This window comes from Bufo bufo, chromosome 11 (assembly GCF_905171765.1).
Source record: "Bufo bufo chromosome 11, aBufBuf1.1, whole genome shotgun sequence".
NCBI lineage: Eukaryota > Metazoa > Chordata > Amphibia > Anura > Bufonidae > Bufo > Bufo bufo.
The window spans coordinates 2,723,181-2,745,824 of record NC_053399.1 but is presented as its reverse complement, the minus strand read 5'-3'; the positions used below and the strand labels follow the sequence as shown (position 1 = coordinate 2,745,824).

Sequence of the window (22,644 nt, the reverse complement as noted above, 5' to 3'; positions counted from 1 at the left end):
TCTGCACTTCTTAAATGTCAAGAGAGTGTTCAGTATAAAAGGTTAAGACACTGGAGAGTGTGCGCCCCTGGAGCGCCCCCTCCTCAGCTGTCTGATCAGTGTAGTCTACATGGAAGCATGACCAGCACAGCAGACACAGAATTCATTCTTCAGCCCATGGACAGCTTTAAAGCGTATTGTGGTGAGTAAGGGATAACTGTTAAGACTGGTGGAGGTCTGATTGCTGGGACCCTCACCAATCATGACAAAGGGGGTTCTGTGGAGCGATGGTCGAGCATTGGCTCTGCTGTGCTGCATAAGTCCATGGAGATCAGTGAAGCAGCATGCACATGCCACTCTGTTCGTACAGGGGTTTGGGACCCCTGGATTCAAAGTTTTATGTAAGTCTGTGCTTGCAGTGAGCAGACCATCAGTCGGCCATGTGAAGCTCCGGCATGTTCCCCGCCATAAGCTAACCACAGACATTCACAGTGACCCCAGCCATTTTAATGGGATGAATTTACTGTGTATGAAAAGGGTCTGACTGCCCCTCGACACCTACTGAGGTGTCAAGAGATCATAGTGAGATGGGGCTTTTCTTAAAATAACCTTCCTGATTCAAAAATAAAATAAATCACATTATCTTTTTAGCTGCAGATCCATCAGCTCCTGGTCTCCTGTCATCAGGATGGCCGCACCGCTTCTCAGACTACCTGGGCACACTGTGCGACTGTAGCCCAAGACACTTCCTGCTGCTCTTGGATTGGTCAGTACTGCTCCGCCAATCCAAGAGCAGACAATCAGGAAGTGTCCCGGACTACTACTGTTTCGGGTAATCAGTCACATTTTTGGTGTTTGGATGTTGTGATCTCCTTATGCCCCCTTGTATATGACAAGATGGCAGCTCTTGTGGGGAGGGAGAGGGAGGTCTAGAAGTTAGGTTATGTTTGTATTTTCAGGCTTTAAATCTTAATAAAGATTATAAAAAAATATATAAAAAAAAAGGAAGTGTGACAAGCGGTGCAGCCATGTTGGATGAAAGAAGAGGCAGAGAATTAGTGGATGATACCAGGTAGGTGTTCTCATCGCGCCCCATTATCCTCAAACTGGAGGGTCACTTTAACCCCTTAAGGACTCAGCCCCATTTCACCTTATGGACCAGGCCATTTTTTGCAAATCTGACCAGTGTCACTTTAAGTGCTGATAACTATAAAACACTTTGACTTATCCAGGCCGTTCTGAGATTCTTTTTTCGTCACATATTGTACTTCATGACACTGGTAAAATGAAGTAAAAAAAAAATCATTTTTATTTATAAAAAAATACCAAATTTACCAAAAATTTGTAAAATAATTGCAAATTTCTAAGTTTCAATTTCTCTACTTCTATAATACATAGTAATACCTACAAAAATAGTTATTACTTTACATTCCCCATATGTCTTCTTCATGTTAGGATCATTTTGGGAATGATATTTTATTTTTTGGGGATGTTACAAGGCTTATAAGTTTAGAAGCAAATCTTGAAATTTTTCAGAAATTTTCAAAAACCCAATTTAGGGACCAGTTCAGGTCTGAAGTCACTTTGCGAGGCTTACATAATAGAAACCACCCAAAAATGACCCCATTCTATAAACTACACCCCTCAAGGTATTCAAAACTGATTTTACAAACTTTGTTAACCCTTTAGGTGTTCCACAAGAATTAATGGAAAATAGAGATACAATTTCTAAATTTCACTTTTTTGGCAGATTTTCCATTTTAATAATTTTTTTCCAGTTACAAAGCAAGGGTTAACAGCCAAACTAAGCCGCCGCCGCCCACACCATAAAAATCCATAAACTGCAGGTCTGACCCCCCCGCGCGCATTTAGCCGAGGTGCCTGCTCAATGATTTGAGCAGACACCTTGTTCCGATCACCGCCCGCTGGGCGGCAGTGATCAGAACACATGACGTACCGGTACGGCATGTTTCCCGAGTCCTTAAGGACACATGACGTACCGGTACGGCATGTTTCCAGAGTCCTTAAGGACACATGACGTACCGGTACGTCATGTGTTGTTCCGATCACTGCCGCCCGGCCGGCTGTTATCGGAACAAGGTGCCTGCTCAAATCATTGAGCAGGCACCTCGGATAAATGCGCGGGGGGTCCCCCAGACCTGCGGTCTGCTGTGCTTTCAGCAGTTTCTGATCCCCCGCCCGCCTCCTTTTGAATAATCATTGGTGGCCAGTGGTTATACCAGAGTGTCAGGACATTGCTGACACTCTGGTATAAACGGCTGACATCTGTGATGCGATGTCAGCCGTTTAACCCTGGAATAGCAGAGGTTAACAGTCGGGGGCTCCCTCCCTCTCCCATCGGGGGGCTGCTGTGCCTTTGCAGCCCCCAGACAGGATAGGGTCACAGAGGGAGGGAGCCCCCCTCCTTACCCTTCCCCGTCTGCGCAGTTGTGGCCACAACTGAGCAGACAGGTAGTGTTCCCATGGCAACAGGACATGGCATCCTGCTGTCCATGGTGCTGAACAGATCTGTGCTAAAGGCATAGATCTGTTCAAAGTGTAAAGTAAAATACAATACAGTGGGACTATATAGTGTACTGTACTGTAATATACAGACATCAGACCCACTGGATCTTCAAGAACCAAGTGGGTCTAGGCCAAAAAAAACTGAAAAAAAAAATAAGTAAAAATCAAAAAACACATTTATCACTGATTAAAAATGAAAAAAATTAAATTCCCAACACATGTTTGATTTTACCGCGTCCATAACGACCTGATCTATAAAACGGTCATGTTACTTTACCCGAACGGTGAACGGCATAAAAATAAAAACTATGATGAAATTGAAATTTAGCCCACCTTACTTCCCAAAAAAGGTAATAAAAGTGATCAAAAAAGTCGCATGTACGCCAAAATAGTACCAATCAAACCGTCATTTCATCCCGCAAAAATCATACCCTACCCAAAATAATTGCCCAAAAACTGAAAAAATTATGGCTCTCAGACTATGGAAACACTAAAACATAATTTTTTTCTGTTTCAAAAATTAAATTATTGTGTAAAACTTACATAAATAAAAAAAAAAGTATACATATTAGGCATCGCCGCGTCCGTATCGACCGGCTCTATAAAAATGTCACATGACCTAACCCCTCAGGTGACCACCGTAAAAAAATACAAATAAAAATGGTGTAAAAAAAGCAATTTTTAGTCATCTTACGTCACAAAAAGTGTAATAGCAAGCGATCAAAAAGTCATATGCACCCCAAAATAGTGTCAATCAAACAATCATCTCATCCCACAAAAAATGAGACCCTGCTTAAGATAATCGCCCAAAAACTGAAAAAACTATGGCTCTTAGACTATGGAGACACTAAAACATTTTTTTTGTTTCAAAAATGAAATCATTGTGTAAAACTTACATAAATAAAAAAAATTGTATACATATTAGGTATCGCCGCGTCCGTGACAACCTGCTCTATAAAATTACCATGATCTAACCTGTCAGATGAATGTTCTAAATAATAAAAAAAACGGTGCCAAAAAAGCTATTTCTTGTTACCTTGCCGCACAAAAAGTGTAATATAGAGCAACCAAAAATCATATGTACCCTAAACTAGTACCAACAAAACTGCCACCCTATCCCGTAGTTTCTTAGATTGGGTCACTTTTTTGGAGTTTCTACTCTAGGGGAGCATCAGGGGGGCTTCAAATGGGACATGGTGTAAAAAAAAAAAAAAAAAAAAAAAAAAAAAAAACAGTCCAGCAAAATCTGCCTTTTAAAAACCGTATGGCATTCCTTTCCTTCTGCGCCCTGCCGTGTGCCTGTACAGCAGTTTACGACCACATATGGGGTGTTTCTGTAAACTACAGAATCAGGGCCATAAATAATGAGTTTTGTTTGGCTGTTAACCCTTGCTTTGTAACTGGAAAAAAAATATTAAAATGGAAAATCTGCCAAAAAAGTGAAATTTTGAAATTGTATCTCTATCTTCCATTAAATCTTGTGCAACACCTAAAGGGTTAACAAAGTTAGTAAAATCAGTTTTGAATACCTTGAGGGGTGTAGCTTCTTAGATGGGGTCACTATTATGGAGTTTCTGCTCTAGGGGTGCATCAGGGGGGCTTCAAATGGGACATGGTGTAAAAAAAAAAAACAGTCCAGCAAAATCTGGCTTCCAAAAACCATACGGCGCACCTTTCCCTCTACGCCCTGCCGTGTGCCCGTACAGCAGTTTACGACCACATATGGGGTGTTTCTGTAAACTACAGAATCAGGGCCATAAATAATGAGTTTGGTTTGGCTGTTAACCCTTGCTTTGTAACTGGAAAAAAAATATTAAAATGGAAAATCTGCCAAAAAAGTGAAATTTTGAAATTGTATCTCTATTTTCCATTAAATCTTGTGCAACACCTAAAGGGTTAACAAAGTTAGTAAAATCAGTTTTGAATACCTTGAGGGGTGTAGTTTATAGAATGGGGTCATTTTTGGGTGGTTTCTATTATGTAAGCCTCGCAAAGTGACTTCAGACCTGAACTGGTCCCTAAAAATTGGGTTTTTGAAAATTTCTGGAAAATTTCAAGATTTGCTTCTAAACTTATAAGCCTTGTAACATCCCCAAAAAATAAAATATCATTCCCAAAATGATCCTAACATGAAAAATACATATGGGGAATGTAAAGTAATAACTATTTTTGTAGGTATTACTATGTATTATAGAAGTAGAGAAAGTGAAACTTGGAAATTTGCAATTTTTTTTTTTTTTGGTAAATTTGGTATTTTTTTTATAAATAAAAAATAATTTTTTTGACTTCATTTTACTAGTGTCATGAAGTACAATATGTGACGAAAAAAGAATCTCAGAATGGCCTGGATAAGTCAAAGTGTTTTAAAGTTATCAGCACTTAAAGTGACACTGGTCAGATTTGCAAAAAATGGCCTGGTCCTTAAGGTGAAATAAGGCTGTGTCCCTAAGGGGTTAAGGACTCAGGAAACATGCCATACCGGTAAGTCAGGTGTCCGTAAGGGGTTCATTTCTTCAGGGATAAGCAGCATCATAGCCACTTATCTCCCCAGCTTATACCCCTAGAGACAAGAATTTCGGGGAGCCGGTCACACCCTTTGGCATATAGGAGCAGGTGATAGAAGTAAAGATTACTGTTCAGTTAGCCATGCTTCCATGTAGGACCTCCCCTCCACGTAGTTCCGAATCATTAGGACACACCGGTGAAGGCTGACCTACCTGACCGACCGTCCCGCTGGATGTCCACATGATACCACTCGCCATCGTTGGCCTTCTTGCTGGTGGCTTTCACCTTTATTGTCCCTGAGCCCATGTCTAGCAGGAGATAAAGATGGCCATCCAACAACTCAACAGCAAAGAAGTCCACCTTGGTATTCTTCTGACTGCGGATGTCCTTCCTGTCCTGTGGCTTCCCATGTGTGAAAAGGATGAGGCCGTTGGGTTCTGTGGTGCGGAAATCAAAAGATATGGAGCCCATTCGCTTAGTGTTCCACTTGGGCAGGCTGATGAAGGCTTCCGGGCTCTCAAAGCTGATGGGGTCCAGAGTGGCCACGTTCTCACACTTGAAGACCACATCTCCGTAGATCTTCATTTTTGTGTCTCCAATCCTGGCCTGGCGGGAAAGCTCCAGGCGGATATCGTTGTTCTTATAGACAACCTACAGTGTGGAGACATGGCACAAGAGTCAAAATCTCCAGCACCCCCCTCAGGTGGCTCCCAGGCTGGACAACTATACCTAATCAACGTGTAATGATAAGCTGGACTGGAATCAATTGCGACAAACCCTCCACTGTAAGATCAGTTACGTCAGAATACCATTTAAGCCTCTGGGTGTAAACAGGGAATATTCACATTCATTGACATCAAGCTGCAGAGATCTAAAGAGGACCCGTCTCCACTCCGGACATGTCTGTTTAAATAAATAGTTATTTTCTCCATGGTCTATGTTGTACCGTTCTTCTCTTATTCCTGCTAGAAGTTAACAGATAACGGTACAGATGGGCGTTACCAGATGGGAGTGTGTCCCGCATTGTCCAATGAGAGCTGGCAGTGGCAGACTGTGCAGGGACACACCCCCAACTGATAACTCCCAACTCTACTTTTCTTCATAAACTTCTAGCAGGAATAAGAGAAGAACGGGACAACATAGAGGCATAAGAATAGATGCTCCAAAATTGTTATTACATGGGGAATGCAAGCGGTTCCCAAACCAGGCATGTCAGGCGAGGGGACAGGTCCTCTGGAAAAACGGTCAAAAATTACACAGCAAATTCTATTAGTTGAACATTTCCTCATTCTGCAAAATCTTTTTTAAGTTGCTATTTTTGTTCAGCTGGACCCATGACACCGGGGGTGAACCGCATGTCCGAGATTACCTTGCACTGTTTTCTCCTTAGACGCAATGGGATTAGATAATTTATTCCTTCACCAGAAAGATGCTTTAAATTAACCCTTAAATACATGCATCCACTCATGAGTGAGTGGGGTCCAAGAGACCAGCACCTACGTACAGATGAATTCATGGACATTGTTCTTATGTGAAGCCTCCTCCCCAGCCTAGTCTTTCCAGGTCCTGAGAAATGACCTCCTATATTATGTCACTTCCATCTCTGACCAGCAGGTGTCACCACATCAGCACAATCCTGCTGCTCCACACTGAAGTCACTACTACTCCCCAAACTGAAGTCGAGGAGAAGCGAAGAACCCCTCCAATCACTGACAAAGACGTCTTATCCAGGGTAAAACTACTAACAGGGTGTCAGAGGAAGAGCTACAAAAGACTCCATTCACTAGAGATCAGCGGTGACATCACTGAGAATGCCACCTATCCATCACTAGAGATCAGCGGTGACATCACTGAGAATGCCGCCTATCCATTCACTAGAGATCAGCGGTGACATCATGAGAATGCCGCCTATCCTTTCAGTAGAGATCAGCGGTGACATCACTGAGAATGCCACCTATCCATCACTAGAGATCAGCGGTGACATCATGAGAATGCCGCCTATCCATCACTAGAGATCAGCGGTGACATCACTGAGAATGCCACCTATCCATCACTAGAGATCAGCGGTGACATCACTGAGAATGCCACCTATCCATCACTAGAGATCAGCGGTGACATCACTGAGAATGCCACCTATCCATCACTAGAGATCAGCGGTGACATCACTGAGAATGCCGCCTATCCATTCACTAGAGATCAGCGGTGACATCATGAGAATGCCGCCTATCCTTTCAGTAGAGATCAGCGGTGACATCACTGAGAATGCCACCTATCCATCACTAGAGATCAGCGGTGACATCATGAGAATGCCGCCTATCCATCACTAGAGATCAGCGGTGACATCACTGAGAATGCCGCCTATCCATTCACTAGAGATCAGCGGTGACATCATGAGAATGCCGCCTATCCTTTCAGTAGAGATCAGCGGTGACATCACTGAGAATGCCACCTATCCATCACTAGAGATCAGCGGTGACATCATGAGAATGCCGCCTATCCATCACTAGAGATCAGCGGTGACATCACTGAGAATGCCACCTATCCATCACTAGAGATCAGCGGTGACATCACTGAGAATGCCACCTATCCATCACTAGAGATCAGCGGTGACATCACTGAGAATGCCACCTATCCATCACTAGAGATCAGCGGTGACATCACTGAGAATGCCGCCTATCCATTCACTAGAGATCAGCGGTGACATCATGAGAATGCCGCCTATCCTTTCAGTAGAGATCAGCGGTGACATCACTGAGAATGCCACCTATCCATCACTAGAGATCAGCGGTGACATCATGAGAATGCCGCCTATCCATCACTAGAGATCAGCGGTGAGATGCTGTTTTTGGACAGCGTTCCCCCTCCAGAGCGAGGAAGAGCAAGAACAGAAGCACACGAAATACTGCAGGGCGAAAGAACAGAGCGATAACCCCGCACTGACCAGCACCCGGTCTGCAGCATCAAGTAGTCAAGACTCCCCACAATGCACACCCCAATACTCCAGAAGACGGAATAACCCCAACCTCCTGCACCCCGACACTCCAGAAGACTGAATAACCCCAACCTCCTGCACACCAACACTCCAGAAGACGGAATAACCCCAACCTCCTGCACCCCGACACTCCAGAAGACTGAATAACCCCAACCTCCTGCACCCCAACACTCCAGAAGACTGAATAACCCCAACCTCCTGCACCCCGACACTCCAGAAGACTGAATAACCCCAACCTCCTGCACCCCGACACTCCAGAAGACTGAATAATCCCAACCTCCTGCACCCCAACACTCCAGAAGACTGAATAACCCCAACCTCCTGCACCCCAACACTCCAGAAGACGGAATAACCCCAACCTCCTGCACCCCAACACTCCAGAAGACTGAATAACCCCAACCTCCTGCACCCCAACACTCCAGAAGACTGAATAACCCCAACCTCCTGCACCCCAACACTCCAGAAGACGGAATAACCCCAACCTCCTGCACCCCAACACTCCAGAAGACTGAATAACCCCAACCTCCTGCACCCCAACACTCCAGAAGACGGAATAACCCCAACCTCCTGCACCCCAACACTCCAGAAGACTGAATAACCCCAACCTCCTGCACCCCAACACTCCAGAAGACTGAATAACCCCAACCTCCTGCACCCCAACACTCCAGAAGACTGAATAACCCCAACCTCCTGCACCCCAACACTCCAGAAGAAGGAATAACCCCAACCTCCTGCACCCCGACACTCCAGAAGACTGAATAACCCCAACCTCCTGCACCCCAACACTCCAGAAGACGGAATAACCCCAACCTCCTGCACCCCAACACTCCAGAAGACTGAATAACCCCAACCTCCTGCACCCCAACACTCCAGAAGACTGAATAATCCCAACCTCCTGCACCCCAACACTCCAGAAGACTGAATAATCCCAACCTCCTGCACCCCGACACTCCAGAAGACTGAATAACCCCAACCTCCTGCACCCCGACACTCCAGAAGACTGAATAACCCCAACCTCCTGCACCCCAACACTCCAGAAGACTGAATAACCCCAACCTCCTGCACCCCAACACTCCAGAAGACTGAATAACCCCATCCTCTGCACCCCAAAACTCCAGAAGACGGAATAACCCCATCCTCCTGCACCCCAACACTCCAGAATAACCCCAGTCTCCTGAACCCCAATGTTGCAAACTGCTCCAGTACATGGGTCTACAAACACAGGACACAAATTACTTGTGATCAACATGGTCACTCACCTCCTTCAAGCAACCCATGAAGTTGTTACTGACAGGGGACCCCGGTAAGTCGGCAGTACTGGGGCTCCCCCCGACATAGAAGAAGTCATCTGAGCCCAGCATGGTGTAGTCCTCCTGGGTGTAGCCGGTTGTAGTCAGGATCCCGTCCACTGATATCGTCACCTTATGGGAAAAAAAGCAACACGACATGACTCTGAGGGGTGCTCTTTGCACAGCAGGGGCGAGATCAAACCCTGGACGTGGTGAAAAAGAATTGGATTAAAACTTTCATTTCATTGTCATGGTCTGGTCCTGGGTGACCATACACCTCACCCTCCCCAGCTGCTGACACCGGACAGAAGCTGCCAGGACCACCATACATCCATCAGATGAGCATTTCATGTTCGACTGGAGAACGTCACCCCCTGAAGAGGAACATGCTGCCAGCACAAATACTTACCGCACCCCACAATACTGCGAGGGATCTACCGATACTCAGGAACCCCTCAGGATGAAATGACCAGAAACAGCATGTGACCCCTCAGGGGCATCGCCAGAATATGAAATGCCACGTCCCATATCATGTGGCCAGCGGAAAACACAACCTACGCTTTAAGGTCGTTCTTATAAGGACCCAGAAAGAGGACAAGACGGCCCGATCAGAGGCACATGATGGTGCTGTTCAGGGAGTCCTGTCCCAGGTGACCAAGAACTGCACACAGTGGACTGCTGGGGTCCTGGGCAGGTACAACAGCTGGAAACGTTATTGTCCCCATACTGGACGTCCCACATGCAGCAATCTGCCCCAACAAGACATAGGTGCATGTGTTCAGCTGCTCACATTGACCCCAGAGGCACCTGAGCCTACAGGCTTCACCCTGCCCATAGACGTTCACAACAACCCAATATGGCACCTCAAACATAGCCCACCAGTCCAACAAGACCCCCCCCCCCCACCAAGTATGAAAATGCCAACAAGCCAACAGAGTCCAAGGGAATAAAGGGTTCAGAGGTACAGCAGAAATGAGGTTCTCAGCGTTCCTTTCCCCAATTACTACTAGCCTTCAATCCCAACCAGAGAGAAAGGAAGAGCAGCTCAGCCACGCATGCCTGAAGGTCCTCACCCCCAGGTCTACAGGCCCTCAACCAGCCACCCAGGTGATGACACATGATGAGGATGAAGATCTGACACGTTAGTCTGTTAGAAAGGGAAAGATGGCGATGGGAAGGCTGGAGTGCTGATCGGCTGTGGAGTCAGGGGGCTCACATAAAATAAGGGTAACCCCAACCCTACCAGTAACCAGGTGTGTCAGTGTGCCTCAATGAAACCAAGATGGAGCCTTTTAGGGTCCCGGCACATGAAATTGGCCTTGTGGTTTATTCCAGGCTGTGCATAGTTTTTACTTCATTTTCTCATATTAATAGATTTCCCTATACGGGAGATTTCCAAATGCAAAAAAAAAAAAAACAACTCTGGATGCAGTGTTGTAGAAAATACCATCAGAGACCACAAAAAGAACACCTAATTAACAAAAACGGCAGTACCAAAAAACACTTGTGTCCTGCACTCCATATTCTCTATAGGATTCCAGCGAACATCTAGAACTGGTGTTTTTAACCACAAAAAAAAACACACCAAAACCTGTGTGTGAACCTCACCCTTACAGAAGTCTCCACAACATGCACTTTAAGGGTACGGCCAGATGACAACAATGGTCGCACGACATGGGTCACGGCCGGGATAGCATTGGTATTGTATTGGTGATACCATAGAATATAATGGGATCACTGTGCGAGTTGCAAAAACTCAAGCAGTGCTGGATCTTTGAGACTTGCGGAGCGATCCATTCATTTCAACGAGATCTCCGGTACTTCGCTATCCCGGCCGTGACACGTTGTGGACCAGTGTTGTCGTGTGGCCGTACCCTTATTCATGACCACAAGCCAAGACTTAATGCATGCAATATAAACCCCTGAAAGCACAAAAAAAAAATAATAATAATAAAAAATAAATTATATATATCTCACACACCAACCAACACTTAAACATAAAAACACAAAAAAATACTCGATCCCTATAAAACGCCAAACTTAGACCCATCCTCAAAACACTAAAAACCTTAACCCTAAAAACACCAAAGCTAAAAAGGCCCAGAAACAGCAATGCTGACCAAAAAACACCAACCCTAAAAGAACCAACTAAACTCCTCACCCTAAAACCATTTAAAAAAGACAAAATAGCTGCTCTGCAGGGAATTGTTGGTTTATTACATTGTGATTATGCAAGAATAAAGAGGGATGGAGTGAAATTATCACAGGAAAGGACAGAATGGCGTCACTGGTCCCCGGGATCAGTAATGAGCAGTCAGTGGACAGTATATGGCGTCGGCACTGCTATCCCTCATCATCAGTCGCCAGATGGGAGTTGTGAAGCCCTGGAACATCGGTCACAAACAATTTTACGGTTTTTGGCTTTTATAACGCATCGTGTCAGAAGACATCTCAAACTAACCTCTGGGTAAAAAGTAAAAAAATCTGTCCATCCAGCCCTCCGCCAGCACATACACAGAGGGGCACTCCGCAGGCCTGCGCCAGAACTCCAGCCTTCCCAAAAACATGAGAACACACAGCATGCAGAGGAGGTAATGGAGCTCATCATGGAGTAGGGGCCCTCCGGACCACTGCCGCTCCACCAGGAGACCGTCAACATGGCCGCAAATAAATAAATAAACAAGGGGCAGTCAAACAAATGGCATGAGGTGTGGGGGGCTCCAGGGGGTGGAGGCGGATGATGGGACTCCGGAAACATGAAAATGGCGGAGGGGTTGTAGGTAATATCTCTGCCGTGTGGAGGCGCAGAGCCCAGACAGAAGATCGGTTTATTTATTCCATGGCGGACATTGAAGACGTGAAGAAGAGAAGGGAGAACCACACCGCAAATCCAGAGAACTGATTAGACAATAAGAATGATATCTACCAGACAATGTAGTTTGTTTACCATAGCGTGTCCAATGCCTGAGTGCTTTGCGGAAAAGTGGGGGAAAAAAAAGCAAATTGAATAACTGTGAACAGAAGGGTCGTCAAAATAAAAGAACAGAGAGAGGTGGTCATTAGGGTGTTAGTACACTGTGGAGAGGAGCCGTTAGTAGCAATGACACATTACATGAATGGTAAGGGGTTAATCCTTCTCTATCCACGCCACGCACTCATCATCAGGTGACTCATCCGTCATGGCTTCCCACACGCGTCATACTTACCATCGTCACCACCACATACAAACTCTCATCATCCACACAGAAGAGAGTTATCATCTCCCCCGATGCGTCGTGACTCGTTGCAGCGCCAACGGCTGCCAAGGACACATGAGGTGAGCAGGGCCCGGTGTGGTTAACAATTCTCCTCCACACAACAGGTACATAACTTGGTTTATATTTTGGCCAAAGCATAGTAAGCCACTCACCGCGTCAAGGTTGTCCCATGAGTGGTCCCTATCTCTTGTTCCTACAGGTAGGAACAAGAGATAGGGACCACTCATGAGACAACCTTGACGCGGTGAGTGGCTTACTATGCTTTGGCCAAAATATAAACCAATGTCTCGTCCAGCATGGAGGGCAGAGTGCTGGATGTAGTGTGCGATCACATTTGCATTTTCCGTTTGTATATGTATTTCGCCATAGCGATCTGCACCTACAGGCAGGTTGTGCTGACCCAACCCCTTATTTTTTTCTTTGAGGTACATAACTTGGTGGCCATTGGGCCCCAGGGCAGGGCCCTAACAAGTGCACACATTCCCTGGTCAGGACTGCACAGACATACAGCTTCCTACAGATCTCTGCAGATAATGGTGGCACCTGCGCCACCGTGATTCTATCTACCCCTTATACAGAGCAGTATGGGGCTCAGGACAGGAGGGACCACCCCGAGGACACTAGAGGTTCAGTAGAACCACAGAGATCCGCATGTTCCTTTACACTAAATTTCTGAACCTAGGGCATAACGCCGAAACGTTTGAGCTTGGCCTAAAACAAGATGGACTCGACACAAGTACGACTAGAGATATAATGGATCAGTACCGCAGATTCCGGCCCCTTTCTGTGTGCAGCATATAATGGCCATATAAAGTCCTTGTACCTGCAGTCATCCTAATTTTCCGTAGGTGACCATTTCTGCGACCTCCTTACCTGGCGCAGGTTCCGAGTCACCTTCACGTCATGCCACTCGTTATCGTTGAACTTATCGTTGGCCGGCTCCACAATGGCCTCAAAGGCACCGGAGCCCAGATTGATGACCAGCGAGACGGCTCCACCCTTCAGCGCCAGGTTGACGTAGTCTGCAGACTTGCCGGTATGCAGGATGAGCCCATTTCTCTGGCGGGTTTTGAAGGACAAGGTAATTTCATCACTGCTGCTCTGGATTGGATTCTGGGACAGGTCGTAACATAAATACTCAGAGCCGCGGAACGTGGCCACGTTCTCCTCTCTCGCTGCAGGGTAAGGAGAAGAGAAGAAATCACAGTTTATTTTATCTGCTGGCGGCAACTATCAGACATAACAGCACCTCACCGCAATAATGACTCCGTAAGAGCCACCACATCATGATGAAGGAGACAACCTGGATCTACACTGGAGGGGCAGGACATGGAGGCCCCTCTCGTGCAGAAACCCAGAGAAAGGAAGAAGTAACACCCGCAAGGATCACGCCACACACACAGCGGCACGTGGTCGCCGCTCATCACTTCTACAGGAAACATACATCAGAACACTCGGTGAAATGGGGATGAGGGACACGAGACTGGAATGACAAAATCTGACAAGGTAGCCGTTAAAACCAAGAGGTGCAAAAGTCAACCACCTTCAAGGTTTTCAATCACTGGTAAGATAGCTAGGAAATATCTCAGCCAGCAATGGAAGGGTTAATCCGCTGCAAGTCTGGCGTAGACATTACTACTACGTGCCGTGTGATGGAAAGCAGCGCGTCATGCAGGTTCTCTGCACATTCAAGGGAGTCAAAGCCAACAACGCCCCACACCCCGGCGCACCGCAACCAGTGGCTCCTGATCTACAAGAGGACGAGGATCAACATGCACCAGATGAAAGGACTACATTCCCGGGGTCCAGAGCACAGAGGAATACAGCAGCAAAATCTGTCAACATGCAGATACCTATGGGGAGAATCAGAGGCTCCATTTTGACCTAGTGTCCATATAACCAGAACTTGCCAATGATGTGTCCAGGTACACACGGGTCTCGCCCGCACTACCATCAGGAGGCACGCACACTGGGCCAAGGTCACAGACATGAAGAGCATACATGTTTCTGTAACCGCGTGCCCCTGTGTCGCGGTGTACGTCTCCTTCTCCGTGGTTAGAGACATTCGGCGTCCTTGTAGCCTACATGTTTGCTGGTGAAGTGTGTGATTACATCCAGCGTCCCACGGGAGAAGTCAGGGGAAATGGAACACTTTAGTCTATTGGCCTCGGAGCGTATAAACATGTAGTCAACCGGCCTGCAGGGAGCGAGGGGAGGGGGCCGCAGAACGCTCACTCAAGAAGCCCCCTCAGGCACTCAACACACAGCAGCTCATGGAGAAATAAATGGAAACACAGGACTGAGAACAGATTCCCCTCCATCGTGGCCTCACGGATAATACAGGGCAGCAGCTCTATGAATCACACCCTCCTCCCAGACCCCCAACACGCAGGATGCAAGCACCACCTTCCACTGAGGACCAGGAATGAGCAGTGATGAAGAGGACCACCGGATGGAAGCTGCTGGTCTATAGCGCAGTCTATGGTGGTCCGTGGTCCCATCTCTTGTGCCCCCCGCAGGGACAGTCCTGCCTCTCCCTCGCCCCCGCAGGGACCGTCCTGCCTCTCCGTCGCCCCCGCAGGGACCGTCCTGCCTCTCCCTCGCCCCCGCAGGGACCGTCCTGCCTCTCCCTCGCCCCCGCAGGGACCGTCCTGCCTCTCCCTCGCCCCCGCAGGGACCGTCCTGCCTCTCCCTCGCCCCCGCAGGGACCGTCCTGCCTCTCCCTCGCCCCCGCAGGGACCGTCCTGCCTCTCCCTCGCCCCCGCAGGGACCGTCCTGCCTCTCCCTCGCCCCCGCAGGGACCGTCCTGCCTCTCCCTCGCCCCCGCAGGGACCGTCCTGCCTCTCCCTCACCCCCGCAGGGACCGTCCTGCCTCTCCCTCACCCCCGCAGGGACCGTCCTGCCTCTCCTTCACCCCCGCAGGGAGCGTCCTGCCTCTCTTTCCACCCCGCAGGGACCGTCCTGCCTCTCTTTCCACCCACAGGGACCGTCCTGCCTCTCCTTCCCCCCACAGGGATCGTTCCACCCACAGGGACCGCCTTGTCTCCTACTTATCAGATCCCAAAAATCTTCTGCCCGTCCCCTGAGGACCACAGTCTGCCTTCCACCCTGCCTCTGCAACTATCCTTCCTCCTATAGTTATGGCCCTCTACTGTCCCTCGCCATACTCATAGGTCGCATTCCCTTTAGGTCAGTTGGTTTTTCTGTGATGAGCAGGAGATTTTCGCTCGGTTTTTGGATGGGTACCATGTTCTGCCACTAAGGACACATTTGCTCATGTCTGAACAGCGTCCAGTCAACACTAGGGTTCTGCAAGCAGAAGATCTTTCTGCAGAGGCCTCTCCAGCTAGAGGAGACACCTTCTCAGAGGACAGTGCGAGCAGGAGGCGATCTGAAAGACGCTTTACTACACAATAAAGACTTGTTGCTCTGTTAAACGTGGCTAATTGAACATGGCTGGGCTTACATTAAGCTCTGCAGCAAATGCACTGGAGAATTGAGGGCAGGAAGGCAGAGCGTTGGAAGGGGCCGGGCACCGAGGCAGAGCGTTGGAAGGGGGCCGGGCACCGAGGCAGAGCGTTGGAAGGGGGCGGGCACTGAGGCAGAGCGTTGGAAGGGGGCCGGGCACCGAGGCAGAGCGTTGGAAGGGGGCGGGCACTGAGGCAGAGCGTTGGAAGGGGCCGGGCACCGAGGCAGAGCCACACATATACCACAACTTGTGCAATAAAAAGACACGCTTAGAGACATTTAAGAGGAGTGTGCTGAAATAGGACGTGGCAGAAGTGAAAAGATGCAAGATGGAGGTCGCTCAGGAGAAGAGAAACGGAGCGTGAACCAGCCTTACACATGTCCTCCAGTCTGATACTCTGCAGGTCTGGACCTTCTCTATGCAAGAAAATATCATGTCCAGGATTCAGAGAGATCTCTCCTCCTTATATATAGAGAGAGAATCCAGGATCCAGAGAGATCTCACCTCTTTATAAAGAGAGCGTCCAGCATCCACAGAGATCTCAACTCCATTTGAAGAGAGTGTCCAGGATTCAGAGAGATCTCACTTCTGTATATAGAGAGAATGTCCAGGATCCAGAGAGATCTCACCTCCTTATAAAGAGCATCCGGGATAAAGAGATCTCACCTCCTTATGAAAAGAGAGCTTCCAGGATCCAGAGAGATCTCGCCTCTTTATAAAGAGAGCGTCCGGGATAAAGAGAGATCTCACCTCCTTATAAAGAGAGCATCTAGGATAAAGACAGATCTCACCTCCTTATAAAGAGAGCGTCCGGGATAAAGAGAGATCTCACCTCCTTATAAAGAGAGCGTCCGGGATAAAGAGATCTCACTCTATCTATAAAGGCTCAGGACCGTGGCCAGAATATAATACCTTCTGCACTCCAGTATTATGGTTTCTAAAATATTTGTCCTTTACACAACAGTTTTGATAAGTAGCTGGGATAGTGAAGGCGGTCGGCCTGTCCAGCTGATTTAGAGGGGTTCTCCTATGACAAAGAAAAATGCCAATCAGGCATCATGTAGCACATTACAATGTATCTCGAATAAAGCAAGAACCAGCCCTGAACCTCACATGGATCCGGACATCTCCTCATTCATTGCTCTGATAGATTTATTTCAGCCTGGTAGCTCAGGGAGAGTGTCCTTTCAGCAGCAGCTCTCTCCCTATCACAGCTCAGGGGGCATGTCCTTTCAGCAGCAGCTCTCTCCCTATCACAGCTCAGGGGGCATGTCCTTTCAGCAGCAGCTCTCTCCCTATCACAGCTCAGGGGGCATGTCCTTTCAGCAGCAGCTCTCTCCCTATCACGGCTCAGGGGGCATGTCCTTTCAGCAGCAGCTCTCCCCATCACGGCTCAGGGGGCATGTCCTTTCTGCAGCAGTTCTCTCGCTATCACAGCTCAGAGGGCTTTTCCTTTCAGCAGCAGCTCTCTCCCTATCACAGCTCAGGGGGCATGTCCTTTCTGCAGCAGCTCTCTCCCCATCACAGCTCAGGGGGCATTTCCTTTCAGCAGCAGCTCTCTCCCTATCACAGCTCAGAGGGCATGTCCTTTCTGCAGCAGCTCTCTCCCTATCACAGCTCAGAGGGCTTTTCCTTTCAACAGCAGCTCTCTCCCTATCACAGCTCAGGGGGCATGTCCTTTCTGCAGCAGCTCTCTCCCTATCACAGCTTAGGGGGCATGTCCTTTCTGCAGCAGCTCTCTCCCTATCACAGCTCAGGGGGCATGCCCTTTCTGCAGCAGCTCTCTCCCTATCACAGCTCAGGGGGCATGTCCTTTCTGCAGCAGCTCTCTCCCTATCACAGCTCAGGGGGCATGTCCTTTCTGCAGCAGCCCTCTCCCTATCACAGCTCAGGGGGCATGTCCTTTCTGCAGCAGCTCTCTCCCTATCACAGCTCAGGGGGCATTTCCTTTCAGCAGCAGCTCTCTCCCTATCACAGCTCAGGGGGCATGTCCTTTCTGCAGAAGCTCTCTCCCTATCACAGCTCAGGGGGCATGTCCTTTCTGCAGCAGCTCTCTCCATATGACAGCTCAGGGGGCATGTCCTTTCTGCAGCAGCTCTCTCCCTATCACAGCTCAGGGGGCATTTCCTTTCTGCAGCAGCTCTCTCCCTATCACAGCTCAGGGGGCATGTCCTTTCTGCAGCAGCTCTCTCCCTATCACAGCTCAGGGGGCGTCCTTTCTGCAGCAGCTCTCTCCCTATCACAGCTCAGGGGGCATGTCCTTTCTGCAGCAGCTCTCTCCCTATCACAGCTGAGAAGGCATGTCCTTTCTGCAGCAGCTCTCTCCCTATCACAGCTCAGGGGGCATGTCATTTCTGCAGCAGCTCTCTCCCTATCACAGCTCAGGGGGCATGTCCTTTCTGCAGCAGCTCTCTCCCTATCACAGCTCAGGGGGCATGTCCTTTCTGCAGCAGCTCTCTCCCTATCACAGCTCAGGGGGCATGTCTCTTCTGTGGCAGATCTCTCCCTGTAACGGTAGCAACTTCTAAGAACATATGGCAGCTCAAGGATGGAACGGATCCTGTGTTACCACTTCAGTGAGGTGGACAGAGGAATAAGGAGAAGTACAAGCAGCAGGTGGTGCTGTACTTTTTGGGGGGGGGTAGCTTAGCGGCTTTACTAAATGCAATTACAAAAGTATTGAAATCTTGGTGCTGGTTTGAAAATGTAGAATTGTTTTTGTGGAAAAAACCCTTTAAGCCAGATTTATTACCAGCAACCCATGGAAACAATGGCTTCTGGCAATAACCCACTGGTCTCCATAATGGTGGGGTACAGGGAGATATCAGAGGTCTGATCGCCTGGGATTAGATAAAAGACGGACTAATGAGGCTCAGAGCAAACGAGGCTTGTGCCCCACCATACTGGATGTCTCCCGCCGAAGAGTGAGGTGTGAACGCCGGCTGATGACCCCTCAGATTTACACCTCCAATTACAGAAACCCCGATACCTCAGGAAGCAATCAGATTGGAAGAGAAGCTACTTGAGGAGGACGCACCGGCTGAGCACTTCCAGCATCGTCATCCTCGCAGATCTCGCCCATATCATCTGTGTCCTTGACGGTTGGAAAGGGACACATGCAGTTCCACCAGCTGACCAGCAGATGGGCCCCTGCAGTAAGATTTGCAGGGGGCAGGCTGATAAACACAATAACCACAAACCCAAAATAATTCTAAAAATAAATGAAGTGTGGCGCTCCGTACAGCAGCTTAATTGTCAGGGCCGGGGTGCTGCTTAGAGGGGACCGCAAGTGTGCAAAGAATGCGTATCATGTCCCCACAGATATCAGGAGGCTGAACACAGTCCCTGCAGTGATATCAGCGGTGATATGAGCCAGCGGATCCCCTCAGTATAGGCAGAGCTCCTCCACATGCTAACTGCTAAAACCAATTGGGTTACCAGATTCTACCCAAAAGTAGGAATAATATGAAAAAGCTGGAGTCGCCTGCAGAGGACGTGTACAGAGATGGGGAGGCAGAAGCCGAACAGAGCCACAAGGGACAGGAGCAGCAGAGGGCGACGGGATGGATCGGCAGTGGTGTGCACCCAAGGATCCAGGGCGAGGAGCTCTGAACACGTGGAGCTGCATTCAGGGGGTACTACGGAGGGCGCCATTATAGAGGCTCTGCTAGGACTGAAGGAGGCCACTATGGAGAGCGAGTCCTGCACAGGTGAATGGAAACAACTAGCCGTGGGGCCCCCTCTCTCCTAGGGCCCCCAAGGTCTGTCAATGGTATTTACACCCTTGCTTTTAGAAGTGCCGGAGCCGAATATCAGTAATGGTAGAAACAAACTAACAAGAGGGAGTAAAGCTGGGATCAGCGGACGGCAGCATTACGGAGGAGACGTGGGCGAGGCGGCAGGCTGCGGGCCTCCGTGTCACACCACTAGCCATACAGCAGGGAAGTCCCACTGATAAATGACCTCCACTGTGCTGGCTAGACTGTCAGCTCTTCAGTCCACACTCATGGAAACAAAGAACGTGCAACACTTCGAGGCAACTTTACTTGGATAGAAAACCGCATGGTATGCATGGCAGAAAATCCGAATAATTGTAATGTAGCGCTAACATATGACACGGCGAAGCAAAATGAAATGACAACATCGCCAAACTATGAGACAATAGAGACGAGCGGCCTAGGCAGTCAGTATAGAGGTGCTCCTCTGATAAATGGGGGCACACCGTCATGTGAAGAGCATACAAAGCCGTGCTCTACCCCACAACATAAATCAAGGGCGCAGTCCGCCCCGGCGTCCCTGCAGCACGGCAGATAAGAGGGGCCCGCCCATAATCACCACAATAATGATCTCTAATAATGGATCTTCCCTGCACCAGTAATTACACACAGCGGCTGAGCAGGGCGCGCTTATGGATTTCTAGGACGATCCGACGGTCTCGGGTCTATTTCACGGGTCACCGGCTGCCCTGCTGGGGAGTGCAAATCCATAACCATTCTGAGACCCAGTGATATTTCGCTCTGCTGCTCCCTTCTCCTGCCCCTCACCCAGGAGGTCGTGGACGCAGCATCCGACAGGGCGGACTAGGACGCAATGAGGGGGGATGGCAGTGAACGGGGTCACAGGAATAACATCGGCCATCAGCCTGACCTCCATGACACAGGGTTCCATGTCCAGAAGTCCACATACATAGGAGCCGTGCGGTGGAGATGACCCGGCGTCCCATAGGTGACAGGGACTTTGGGTGCATTTCTCCTCATGTCCTGATGTGAATGGCTCCAGCGCTGCACAGCAATACCCAGACACACATCCCAGGGTCGCTCAGGAGCCCCCAAACACACTCATCCCAGGGCCCCCAGAGCCGCTCAGGAACCCCCAAACACACTCATCCCAGGGCCCCCAGAGCCGCTCAGGAACCCCCAAACACACTCATCCCAGGGCCCCCAAACACAAGGCACACTCATCCCAGGGCCCCCAGAGCCGCCCAGGAACCCCCAAACACAAGGCACACATCCCAGAGCTGCTCAGGAACCCCCAAAAACAAGGCGCACACATCCCAGGACCGCCAGAGGTGCTCAGGAGCCCCCAAACACCACTCATCCCAGAGCCCCCAGAGCCACTCAAGAACCCCCAAACACACATCACAGGGCCCCCAGAGCAGCTCAGGAACCCCCAAACACACTCATCCCAGGGCCCCCAAACACAAGGCACACTCATCCCAGGGCCCCCAAAGCCGCCCAGGAACCCCTAAACACAAGGCACACATCCAAGGGCCCCCAGAGCCGCTCAGGAACCCCCAAAAACAAGGCGCACACATCCCAGGACCGCCAGAGGCGCTCAGGAGCCCCCAAACACACTCATCCCAGGGCCCCCAGAGCCGCTCAGGAACCCCCAAACACAAGGCACACTCATCCCAGGGCCCCCAGAGCCGCCCAGGAACCCCCAAACACAAGGCACACATCCCAGGGCCCCCAGAGCCGCTCAGGAACCCCCAAACACAAGGCGCACACATCCCAGGGCCCCCAGAGCCGCTCAGGAACCCCCAAACACACTCATCCCAGGGCCCCCAGAGCCGCTCAGGACCCCCCAAACACACATCCCAGAGCCGCTCAGGAACCCCCAAACACAAGGCACACTCATCCAAGGGCCCCCAGAGCCGCTCAAGAACCACCAAACACAAGGCACACTCATCCCAGGGCCCCCAGAGCCGCCCAGGAACCCCCTAACAAAAGGCACACTCATCCCAGGGCCCCCAGAGCCGCCCAGGAACCCCCTAACACAAGGCACACTCATCCCAGAGCGGCTCAGGAACCTCAAAACACAAGGCACACATTCTAGGGCCCCCAGAGCCGCTCAGGATCCCCCAAACACAAGGCACACATCCCAGGACCGCCAAAGGCGCTCAGGAAGCCCCAAACACAAGTCACACTAGTCCCAGGGCCCCAGAGCCGCTCAGGAACCCCCAAACACAAGGCACACTAGTCTCAGGGCCCCAGAGCCGCTCAGGAACCTCATGATTCAGGGTAAGGAGCAGATCTATTGTTTTTTTACTCCTGACAACCTGCCTGTACATCCTGTCTGAGAGGTTGTCACAGCCCCGCCTCCTGCTGATGACATCACTGCTCTAACATATATACAGTGCATCTGTAGCTCAGCTCCATGGTCTCCTGACAGGACCCATGAGAGGAGCGGGCTCCTGCAATTTGGGGAGGTTAGGCTCACGTGCATTATGGAGCTATTCTTACGGCGGCACCATGTGTCGGTACAATCTCGGCGTGCAGCCATGGCTGCCGGGTCCAGTCACCTGTGTGGACGGAGCGGAGCTGGTTGGAGCGCTTCCCTCCCAGAACAATATTTAGAAATGAGCGACACCTCCACAGCCGCAGAGGGTTAACGCGGATGGGAGCGCGGTGTCATCATAATGACAGAGGATCAATCTGCATTTAAACATTTCCTTTCAGATTCCCAGCTGCAGCATGAAAGGTGCCGCCGGGGTGGGGGCCGCCGCGCTCCGTCCTCCGCTTCCTGCTGCGACCAGACTCTTTATTCTGCTTTGTATAGCGGGAAGCGTCAGCACTTCTGGCAGCTGGGAGAGCGATTTGGTGCAGTTAGCGACAATTTGTTACAATT

At 49.6% G+C, this 22,644-nt stretch overlaps 1 protein-coding gene across 2 annotated transcripts in view; it reads right to left on the bottom strand.

The window, feature by feature from the left end:
• The window catches only part of NRXN3 (neurexin 3), a 335,275-nt gene that overhangs the window by 255,944 nt on the left and 56,687 nt on the right, over positions 1-22,644 (bottom strand). For both annotated transcript variants that reach the window (XM_040411260.1, XM_040411261.1), the window contains 3 exons: positions 13,422-13,723; positions 9,262-9,423; positions 5,223-5,661 (listed from right to left, as the gene is read on the bottom strand). In XM_040411260.1, the coding sequence (XP_040267194.1) occupies positions 5,223-5,661; positions 9,262-9,423; positions 13,422-13,723 (903 nt within the window). The remainder of the gene's footprint in view (positions 1-5,222; positions 5,662-9,261; positions 9,424-13,421; positions 13,724-22,644) is intronic.